This window comes from Perognathus longimembris, chromosome 3, assembly GCF_023159225.1.
Source record: "Perognathus longimembris pacificus isolate PPM17 chromosome 3, ASM2315922v1, whole genome shotgun sequence".
NCBI lineage: Eukaryota > Metazoa > Chordata > Mammalia > Rodentia > Heteromyidae > Perognathus > Perognathus longimembris.
The window spans coordinates 47,060,485-47,072,531 of NC_063163.1; the positions used below are offsets into that span (position 1 = coordinate 47,060,485).

Here is a 12,047-nt window from a genome sequence, read left to right on the forward strand (position 1 = left end):
GGTTATCTACCTGTTTCTACCATAATGAATCTCCTGCAGTTAGATGATATTCTATAATACTAGAGTAGAGAGGTACTTCTTGAATTAAATTTTTTTTTTTTTTGGCCAGTCCTGGGCCTTGGACTCAGGGCCTGAGCACTGTCCCTGGCTTCTTCCCACTCAAGGCTAGCACTCTGCCACGTGAGCCACAGCGCCGCTTCTGGCCGTTTTTTCTGTATATGTGGTGCTGGGGAATCGAACCTAGGGCCTCGTGTATCCGAGGCAGGCACTCTTGCCACTAGGCTATATCCCCAGCCCCGAATTAAATTTTTTTTTTCTTAAGTGAATTTGGGTCTCACTAGTTTTACAGGCTTTGGATTCTTGACTAGGACTTTATAATATATCCTTATCCTCTTCATCTTCCCCCTCCCCCTTCCATAACCATGTAGGCCTAGTAACAGGGAACTTCTCACTTGGTATAAATAATGCACGCTTTATCTGAAAAGATTTGTCTGTTTTAGGAGTAAGGACATACAAATGACTTTTTGATGGTGCTTTAATACAGACTAGTATTTGTATAGCATTATAGGTGAGCAAAATTTTAGTGCTTTAAAAAAACAGTTCTTATAATAATTTCCCCATAAAATATAGCTGTAGGAAAGAAATTACTTAACATCACACTTGCCAAATGAAAGACAGGGGTCCTATTTTTAAGATACTATTTCTTTTACACTGATGCGACCTTTTGTAATAGGTATAGAATGATCATGAACGTTCATTCAGATTTGACCCATTTCCTGTGTAACACATGTTGAATAGCCGTTTTTCAGGTGGACCAGGAAGCGTTCTGTTTCTAAATCTTGTGTTTTGTTTTACAGAATTCAATTCGCCATAACCTGTCTCTACACAGCAAGTTCATTCGTGTGCAGAATGAAGGAACTGGAAAAAGTTCTTGGTGGATGCTTAATCCGGAGGGAGGCAAGAGTGGAAAATCCCCCAGGAGAAGAGCTGCATCCATGGACAACAACAGTAAATTCGCAAAGAGCCGGGGCCGAGCTGCCAAGAAAAAAGCTTCTCTTCAATCTGGCCAGGAGGGTGCTGGGGACAGTCCTGGGTCTCAGTTTTCCAAATGGCCTGCGAGCCCTGGCTCGCATAGCAACGATGACTTTGACAACTGGAGCACATTTCGCCCTCGCACAAGCTCCAATGCAAGTACTATCAGCGGGAGGCTCTCGCCCATCATGACGGAGCAGGATGATCTGGGAGAGGGCGATGTACATTCTCTGGTGTACCCACCATCCACAGCAAAGATGGCTTCCACCCTCCCCAGCCTGTCTGAGATCAGCAATCCTGAAAACATGGAAAACCTGCTGGATAATCTCAATCTTCTCTCCTCGCCAACGTCATTAAACGTTTCCACCCAGTCTTCACCCGGCGGCATGATGCAACAGACACCATGCTACTCCTTTGCGCCACCCAATACCAGTCTGAATTCACCCAGTCCAAACTACCAAAAATACACGTATGGCCAATCCAGCATGAGCCCTTTGCCCCAGATGCCTATGCAAACGCTTCAGGACAGCAAATCAACTTATGGAGGATTGAATCAGTTTAACTGTGCACCGGGACTCTTGAAGGAGTTACTTACTTCTGACTCTCCTCCCCATAATGACATGATGTCCCCCGTTGATCCTGGGGTAGCCCAACCCAACAGCCGGGTCCTGGCTCAGAATGTGATGATGGGCCCTAATTCAGTCATGTCAGCCTATGGCAACCAGGCATCACATAACAAAATGATGAATCCCACTTCCCACACCCACCCTGGCCACGGCCAGCAAACATCTGCAGTCAATGGGCGGGCCTTGCCTCACACAGTGAGCACCATGCCTCACGCCTCGGGTCTGAACCGGCTGACCCCATTGAAGACACCATTACAAGTGCCTCTGCCTCACCACATGCAGATGAGTGCCCTGGGTGGCTACTCCTCAGTGAGCAGCTGCAACGGCTATGGCAGGACCGGGGTCCTCCACCAGGAGAAGCTCCCAAGTGACCTGGACGGCATGTTTATTGAGCGCTTGGACTGCGACATGGAGTCCATCATTCGGAATGACCTCATGGATGGAGATACTTTGGATTTTAACTTTGACAATGTCTTGCCTAACCAAAGCTTCCCGCACGTCAAGACTACAACACACAGTTGGGTGTCAGGCTAAGAGTTTAGTGAGCAGGTAAGTTCACCTCAATGATCCAAAGCGTTTGGAAAAATACATTTTCAAAGGCGCATGTGACTTGCCCTACAGTCTGCCATGATGAGACCTTTCGTTGACATCACCCAAGTGCCCTTTGCAGAGAGTATATCTTATCATTTAGTCTCCACCCTTTTCTTTTCTTTAGCAGCTAATCAATTTTCCTTTTGAGCTTGACTAAGGTAGCTTCCTTTAGCTGAATTACAGATTTTCTTTTGACAGTTAGATAGCTGCATCTCTTGACTAGCTCTTCAATAAATGAATACATTTGATATAAATGAAATGGTGAAGGGTTTTATTTTTAAATGGAATTTTCCCCATCAAATTATTTTCTAGCTATTTGAGAAAGCTCTAGCTCATCACCCTCTGTCCCCCAAGTATGCCTATCACTCTACTAGTTTATTAAGTTGAATTGACATTAATTCTGCTATATATTCATTGTGCATGTGTGTGTGTGGTTTCTCCTCTAGGCTATACCTTAAAGTACTTCAAATTGTCGTGACAGCAAGAACTGAAGAGAAGCAGTCCAAAGATGTCTTCTACACCCCTCCTTTTAGTGTTCTTGATTCAAAAAAGGAAAAAAAAAAAGAGAGATCCTTTCTTTCTTTTTTTTCCCCTTTCGTCAGACTTGGCAACGAAGATACTTTTCCTGTACAGGATGTTTGCCCAAGGTTTGCAGGTTATGTGCTGCTGTAGATAAGGACTGTGCCATTGGAAATTTCATTACAATGAAGTGCCAAACTCACTACACCGTAGAATTGCAGAAAAGACTTTCAGATCCTGGTGTGTTTTTTCCAGTTTTGTATATAAATGGTAGATGATACAGAGTTGTATTTGTGTGTGTGTGTGTATGTGTGTGTGTGTGTGTGTGTGTATGTGTGTGTGTGTGTTTTTTTAATATCCATTTGGTCCAAGGAAAGTTTATACTTTTTGTAATACTGTGATGGGTCTCATGTCTTGCTAAGTTAAACTCTGGTTTGTACTACCTGTGTTCTGCTGAAGTAAGGAATCACAAAGAACTGAGATCTCCATTCTGCACCTCACTGAATGGCTCTGGACCTGTTCGCATTGCCACAGGACTCACATGAGAACCACGTAGCCTGTTAATCAATCTGCTGAATTAAAGGACTTGTCAAACTTCTTTTTTTTTGGGGGTGGGGTGGGGAATGATTCATGCCAGCCTTGTACAGGTCTTTTCTAATTTTTTTTGTTGTTGGTTGTTTTGTTATTTGCAAATTTGTACAAACACTTAAAATGGTTCTAATTTCCAGATAAATGATTTTTTGATGTTATTGTTGGGACTTGAGATCATTTTTGGAATAGATACTGAATTGTAATGTTTTTCTTAAAACTAGGGTCTACTTTGTTACATTGTCTGCTTGTAAATTTGTGGAAACAAGTATCTGGGGACAGCATTCATATTTTGCTTTTTTTGTATTTCTAACTGGATTAGTACTAATTTTTATATGTGCTTAACTGGTTTGTATACTTTGGGATGCTACTTGGTGATGTTTCTGACTAATCTTAAAAATCATTGTAATTAGTACTTGGATACTCAACGTTTCTGGCCTTGTTTGGGCAGGAAAGTGATGTATAGTTATGGATACTTTGAGTTTCATACTTAGAAGAGCTAAATGCGTTTTTTATGTATGTATTTTAAAGACTTTTCACCTGCTCTCCTACCCTGTGATCTGTGTACACTGCATACATAGTGTCAGGTTTTCTGATGCCTGTGTGTGTTGCATTGTTGTTCCCCGGAGGCCTCATCATGTTTGTAGATTAGGAATGGCAGGAGACTGGCATATCTCAAACTCCCTTTGTTTAACTGGAGGTTTTGGTCAGCTTAGTGGACCTTCACTAAAAGTTTCCCTCATATCTCTGCGCTCTGATTTCGGTTCAGACAGAGATTGTTTTGTAGCTCTGCCCTGAGAAATCATGTCAGTCCTCAGATTCCAGCCCTCTCCCCTCTGCCCTGAAAAGCTGGAAGGAGATTTAAAAGCAGGATTTCAGTGATTTGTGGAGTACTTTTTAAGGATAGATGGCTACCAAGTGGAATAGAACTGGTTTCAAAATGGGGGCTTAAATCAAGGATTTGTGAATTTCTTAGGCTTTTAGCAGTCAGGAACAATAATTATGACTTTGGTACTTCATGGTTACCTGTAACTGACAGCTGGGTTTATTGGCTTTATCTCTGGACTCCATCCATTAGTGTTCCCAAGTCCTGTGGAATGCTCAATGTCATGACTTTGAGAAGAACAGGTCTGCAGCAGTGTTGCTGTTGCCTTCTTTAGGTAGTCTCTGACTTGTGTGCACACTGCTCATGCCAGCCTGGCTCTTTCTTGATGGCAGTTGTGCCTCAGTTGACTTGTTCCCTACATGTTAAAAAAAACACAAGTGTTCCTGATAAAGTTCCCACAACAGGACAGCTCTGCCACTAGCTTCCCCTGTGACTTTTCCTGTTGCAGACATTTATTGAGTAGCCATGTTTTAACAATCATCAAGGCTCATTTTTAGAAACCTTGATTCCCCGAGCAGCGCCTCCTGCCCATGGAATAGAACGTGTTGATGGAGAGAACCTGTACGCTCTCTTCTCTTCCCAGGTATTTGCACTTTTCTCCCTCCCACACCATGGCTTCTTCAGTACAGAATGAACCTCGGGGCCCCTGCTCTACCACCACACAGGCAAACCACAGCCAAAGTCATTTGATTACTTAATAGAGTGACTTGGAAGATGCCCCACCTCCATTTGCTTTGTGTTGAAATCGTGGATAGTAATCAGGGGTTCAGTGAAGTCCAGTGAATGTTGCCTTGTCTCTCTTTTCTTGAAAGCAAATATCATGGGGTCTCTGGGAGTTCTTTTGCTATAAAGAATACTGACTTTCGGGAGTAATTAGTATATTACTGTACATGATTGCTTTGTGAAATGTGCAAATGATATCACCTATGCAGCCTTGTTTGATTTATTTCCTCTGGTTTGTACTGTTATTAAAAAACATACTGTATTATAGAGCTATTCAGATATTTTAAATATAAAGATGTATTGTTTCCGTAATATAGATGTATGGAATATATTTAGGTAATAGATGCATTACATGGAAAGTTTTGCTTTGACAAACTGACAAACATCTAGGTCAATTAGTAAATGTTGTGACCCAGTGAGCTGTAAATTGATGGAATGCACCAAGAAGAGGATAAGGACAAGAAAATGGAAACCAATCTCCGAAAGGTGTACAATTTGAACTTGCTCAACTGCTTGGATATATATGACAGTGCTCTCTTCCCCATCCTCTTCACTCCGCTCCCCACACAGAAACAACTTGAATTTCTTAGTTTCAGCTCTTCAGAATTTCTAATTTATAACTGAGTTTTAAAGGAGGAGTTTCTCTTGTGGTTTGAGTTGGGGAGTAATCTTTCAGTAAAAAGTGTGGTGTTTTTTTTTTTTTTTTGTTTTGTTTTTCAAACAAAGTAGCCTCGATCCCTCCTGGTGGGGGGCGGGGGTGGGGGGAGGCACAGCTTGGCACCGGGGCCAGTGATGGCCTCCTAAGTCTTATCAGGGTAGAGTCATGCCCTCCCGAGTTTCACCACCAAGAGTAGTAACAGTGAGGATTCCACATCCCTGCCCAATACTCTCTGAGAAGTGCCTGATGATGCTGATGTGCTTAACAGACACAAGAACAATCCTTGCTATAATTGTATAAAGCCATAAATGTACATAAATTATCTTTAAATGCTGTGGTTGTCTCTCTTTCCTTGTTTTAAATAAGCTTTTCATGAGGAACTATTTTTCTTGTGTAGCTACCAAGTATTTGAGTTAAACCTTGTCCACCACAGTGTCATGGTTTATGGAAATCTGGCATTTCCTCGGGAGGAGAGGGGCAACAGTCCTCTAGGACCAAACCATGAAATGAAGTCTCTGATAACACTCCAGCTGGGAGCACTCCAGCTTCGGAATGTCTGGAAGCATTACAGTGCTCAGACTGAGTCCGCTAGCTACTTAGGAAGCAAATGAAACCTTCCTACTCAAATGGAAACATCTTGAAGTTGAGACGGGGCTCTGGAGCCGCCAGAGTAAGAGCTGAAGGGATGAGTGCCTTTTGACTAGCAGGTGCTGTGGAGTAAGAGCTGAAGGGATGAGTGCCTTTTGACTAGCAGGTGCTGTGGACTAGCGACATCTGGACATGGAGAAATTAAAAGGCCTAGCCCCGGCCAGGAGACCCCGGAGCAGACACTGGGCTTTCCAGGGCTAGCTAGATGTGCGCCTGTCTTGCCTACATGCCTTACAGCAGGAGAAGCAGCCCATCCTCTGTGGCTGTGGAGGTGTCCATGTGCATGCTTCAGAAAGGCCTGAGGCTTGAGCTAGAATACTCTTATAGGGCTCAAATAGGCTGAAACCCAGTCTCTCCTTCCTTCCCACTTTACCAGACCAGCAACAAATGAATGAGTGTAACAAGAAGATAAGGCGTTTTAATGTATACTTGTTGAAACAAAGGAGTTGCAAGGTTCTCTCTTCCCTGTCTAGTTTTTGGTGGTCATCCCAAGGTTCCAATTCAGGTACTTGTACTTAGTGGGCTTGTATTCTGACTTGAGCCATGCCTCTATAGAGCCCAGCAATTTGTGGGTTAATTGGAAACCAAGTCTTGCAGAACTTGGACTATCTTTGAATTGAGAACCTCCTGGTCTCAGCTTCCTGAGTGGCTGGACAACAAGCATAAACCACAGGCACTTAGTGTGGAACGCTTTCTTTAAAATAGCAATCAGAAGCCTAATGCATAGAACTGACAAAAGCATTTATTCCTAGCCCTGCAGGTTCACTTGCAGATCACTTTAACCACTGCTGACTTTATCCAAATGTGTGAGGGTGGGGTGGGGGGTGGGGAGGGTGCCTTGATGATAGTTACAGCCTGAACTCAAATCTGGTAGCAATCTTCCTAACATTGTGCATTTACACAAAAGCATTCATCTGGTGTCTTTTATTCAGTCCCTAAGTTTGACATGACCTGACCAGTGGCAGGAAATTCTCCCTAGTAGGTATGGGGGGAAGGGGAGGCTCTTTAGACAAGTAACTAGGCCCCTGCTGTGGCCACTGACCAAAGAGTCAGGGTGTGTACCTAGTATTGTTTCTTGACCTGGGAACCAACCCCCGTGGAGGACTTTGCCTGGACAGTTGTTTAATTATTCTCCTGTAAAAGTAGCTATAGTTGGGTGCTGGTGACTGATGCCTGTCTGTAATCCTAGCTACTCAGGAGACTGAGATCTGACAGAGTTCAAAGCCAGCCTGGACAAGAAAGTATTCAGTTAACCACCAAAAAGCCAGAAATGGAACTGTATAGTTCAAGTGGTAGAGTGCTAGCCTTGAGCAAAAAAGCAAAGGGACTGAGTCCAACCCCCAGGACTAGCAGACACAGATAGACAGACACACACACACACGAAGTAGCTCTGGAGACGATACATATACATGAGGGTATCTTCAAATTAACCTGGAAATACTTGCTGGAGTAGTCCTGGGTGATAGTTGGCAAGACGTGACAGGTGGAAAATGGAGCCACTAGAGTAAGAGCTGAAGGCCCGAGTACTCTTGAACCAGCGTGCCATGGACTAACTACAGGGACATGGAAAAATTAAGAGCTTTTAATTTTGTTCTGTGACACAAGGTCTCACTATGTAGTCTGGCATTGAGCTCTAAATTCTGTCTCCGTCTCCCTAGTGCTGGGATGATAGGCATGAGCTCCTGTGATTGGTGAACTTTCAGTTTTTGAAGCAAACTGAAAGGCTATACCTGAGCAGGCTCTTGGCTTTGGCAGTAGGGCTGTGACAGGAGGAAGGGGTATTCAGAGAAGGTATTTGCCTGCAGCAGGAAGAAAAGTGAAAAATGACAGGAGCAAAGTTCTCTAAACCTAGACCAACTGAGCCTACTTTATGACAAGACTCTCTCCTACCCTCTGATATTCCCGATGAGCTGAGAAGACCAAGGAAATGTCTGGCCATGAACGGTGTTATTATGTCCCCAAAGTAGAAAGTCTTGTTCACACAGGGAGCCTCTGGGGAGTAGAGACATCCTGCAGAAGCAACTTCTTCATTGCTTGTTACCCATTCTTCGTTTTACTTTCCAGTGTGGAAAAGCAGCTATCAGGATTCCCACAAAACTTTAAAGGTACACAGAGTATAGCATGGGTGCATGCTGGACTCTTGTAGTTGCTGGAGTTTCTTCATCCATACTTGGGATTGAAACTTTAGTCCAGTTGCTGCTGAAGTGAGATGACCTTAGATGAAACATGTGCTTAGGCTTGGGCTCCTGGTGGGAGCCAGGAGCCCTGGTTATGATAACTTAGGATAAAAGGAAGTTCATTTGTACTTCAGATCTTGGTTTCTGAAATAACCCAGAGGTGCTTATTACTTGTTCGGGACAGCGATTCCCTGCGGATCGATTACATTGAAAAGACCTCTGCTTACCTGCCTGGGTCACAGGTTTGCTGCAGGGATTAGAGCAAATGAAGTAATGTCTGCAAGTGGCTTCCTGTGTTGGATAGAAAGATGGCTAGCATTCATTGGTGTCAGCTTAGGTCATAGCAGGCCTTGGGGACGTTTCTGTGCTAAGGTTCCTGGGCAGTCTGAGTTTCCTGCTGGATAGGTCAAAGAGCTGCTTGGTTCAGTTTGGTGCTGTTCTGCATTTCCATTTGCTAATGTAATGCTCTAAGATAGTGGACAGGATATTCTTGGCAACTACCCACTGGAAATCTTCAACCGGTTACAAGCACAATACATAATAGTTGGAATAATTGTTAGCTTGGTTTTACAAGAAGTTCTTCCCCTTAGTCCGATATTGAAAACATTTGGAGAAATTTTAGCTTGCTCTACTTTGACCTTACCACAGTCTAACCTCCAGCTATCCAGTGCCATGTGTCCATCTGTGACACAGGGAAGGAGAAAAGGAGAGGAAAAGACACGTTTTGAGCAGTCATTTTGGGGGTAGGGGTGGGTGATGAATGCTTCTTTTTGAAGAACAGATTGCTAAAGATAGGAATTGTTGGCTCATGCCTGTAGTACTTGCTACTCAGGAGGCTGAGATCTGAGGATCGTGGTTCCAAGCCAGCTCAGACAGGAAAGTCTATGAGACTTTTTATCTCCAATTAAACACCAAAAAACGAAGTAGAGCTGTGGCTCAAGTGGTAGAGTGACAGCTTGAATAAAAAGTTCAGGGTCAGTACCCAGGTCCTGAGTTCAAGCCCCTGCATCTGAATAAACAAATAAAAAGAGTAGTTAAACTTGAGGGAATTTTGTGAATTGATTTTAAGTATGTACATTATCAGCAATTGAATCTGACACGTATTAAATCAGGTGTATTTAGAAACAAAGATAGTAAGTACTCAGGGCTTCCTCATAACACTGATTTTACATATGTCCATTTGGAATAATTAAATTAGATAAACTTAATGAATCATTTGTATTTAGAAACAAAGTTCCCAAGTCCTTGGTGCCAATGATGGTATTAGGTTTTCCTTGGGTCTGCAGTTGACTTGGGACACCAGCTGTCTCCCTGTGCTGAGAACACTGTGCTATAGGCAATGGTGTGTTACTGCTGTGCTTCGTGTACGGTTCAAAAGAGGGTGAGAAGCAAACCAGCGAAAGTTAGATCAGTCCATTCAGCTGACTGTAATAAACACATGTACATCCATAGAGGTGTCCTGGGTTCCTTGCAAAGCCACTTGGTAAGCCCTTACCAGCACACTTCTTAGGAAGTGAGTACTAAGGCTAAAGCACCAGTGGTAGGAAGTAAAGAATGAGAAGAGAGGTTGAGGAAAGGTACAGGTCATTGGTCACAGCAGCAGGGAGATACAGAGCTGTAAAGTGGGATGTAAAGTGGGCGGGATGGTAAGCTCTCAGGATTGGATGGCTTAGGCAAGTTAGATGTTACAGCCACCCAAAGGAACAACGGGGCATCAAGGTCTCAGAACCCATTGTTTGTAAATGGGAATAACTGCACCTATTTATAGGAGTTACTTATAGAAGTTAAATAACCTGAATTTTAATCTTATCACAAAGCCTGACACACAGTAAGGGCTAAAAAAACTAATGATTTGTTTTAAGAGGTAACCAAACATTTTGATTTGCCTAAGACAGGCTGAGGTCTCTGCACACTTATTAAAAGCTCTCTTGTCACTCACTGTTCTGGTTTGGGTAGTTAATGTATGTTCATCCTGTCTAAAAAAATAGTAATAATAATGATTGCCTTGATCTTAATTGAATCCTAGATCTGACCTCGCAGTGACTATAGGATATGAACTAGAGGGTTATTCTTTGGGAGTAATGTCGGCCTGGTGTCCCAGTAACATGCCCTTTATGGCATATGCTATAGTTAGACTATGCCCCCCCCCAAGTGCATCTATTGAAATTTTAACCCTTAATGTGAGGTCCTTGAGAAGTGGTTGTGTCATGCAGGTGGGACCCTCATAAATAAGATTAGTGTCCTTTTTCGCTTTACATAATTGTACAAAGAGTTTCATTGTGATATATCCACATATGCATATAATGCACTTTGATTAAATTCGCTCCACCTATTCTTTTTGTGTGTATATATGTGCCAGTTCTGGGGCTTGAACTCAGGACCTGAAGCACTTTCCCTCAGCTTTTTAAAAAATTTTTTCTCTAGGGTAGCACTGTGCCACTTGAACTATCCCTCTACTTCTGGCCTCTTGGTGGTCAATTTGGAGATAAGATTCTCATAGACCTTCCTGCTGATTTTGAACTGTGATCCTCAGATCCTAGCCTCCTGGGTAGCTAGGATTACAGTTATGAGCCACGGTGCTTGGCTCCCAACAGTTACTCTTATCCCCCTCCTCCCTTTAAAACTTTAAACCAAGTTGATGAGCTTTAGTCCATTTTCATACATGTATATGAACTACTTAGATCATATCTCTCCCATTTGCTCTCTCCTTTCACCTTCCCCACTCACATGGGTTCCTTCCCTAAGCAGTTTCCTGTTGGGATTAATTCCCTTCTAAGATGTTCTAAAGAGCTAGCTAGCCCATCAGCGGGGGACAGCATATGGAGAAAGGTATCATCTATGAGCTAGGAAATGGGCCTTGAACCAGACAACGAATCTGCTGTTACTTGCCTTCACAAGGGTGAGAAATACATTTCTGGTGTTTATAAATTACTCCATGATAGTAGGCCAAATGGCCTAAGATACCAGACAAGGGTATTCCTTTCCTTTGCATCTCACTTCCTCTACCACCTTATACACTGTTCACACTCAGCCATCTCCTCAGCCGCTTCCAGACCTTCCACATGCTGGGAGGTTTGTTTCTCTGAAATGCCTGACACCTTCCTCAATTCTCAGCCAAGGCCTTCTTCAAAACCTTCCTCTGTTCTTCATGTCGGCCACATACATCCTTGCATCCAAACAGTTATACAGATGAGCTGGGTACATTTGGGCCCCTTTCTCAGTACAGACTGTGGCTATGGTTGATCTTCCCAAGGCTGCCTGGTAGCACCCCACAGGGACATTCAGAGCCATGCCTGCCTGCCTGGGTAGGCAGACTCCCGGTGAGCCTCATACAACTGCCAGTGCACTTGACCCTGGACACAGCCAAAGGCATTCCTCTTTAGTGAGCCAGTCTGCGTCAGCCAACATTCCAACAAATTAAATGCAGATCAAGAAGCCCAAAGTATTTTGACAAGTCTGGAGCTGCAAATCACTTTTTTTCTGTGTATGTGTGTCTATACTGGGGCTTGAACGCAGGACCCCAAGTACTGTCCCTTACCTTCTTTATGCAAGGCTAATACTCTACTACTGAAGCCACAGCTCTGCTTCCAACTTTTTGC

The 12,047-nt window shown here is 43.4% G+C and overlaps 1 protein-coding gene across 1 annotated transcript in view; it reads left to right on the forward strand.

Annotated features, from left to right (window-relative positions):
- Positions 1-5,957, forward strand: part of Foxo1 (forkhead box O1) — a 91,277-nt gene extending 85,320 nt beyond the window's left edge. Inside the window, exons 2-3 of the mRNA XM_048341454.1 lie at positions 858-2,207; positions 2,696-5,957. Of these exons, the coding sequence (XP_048197411.1) occupies positions 858-2,192 (1,335 nt within the window). The 3' untranslated portion in view covers positions 2,193-2,207; positions 2,696-5,957. The remainder of the gene's footprint in view (positions 1-857; positions 2,208-2,695) is intronic.
- Positions 5,958-12,047: the final 6,090 nt, after the last annotated feature.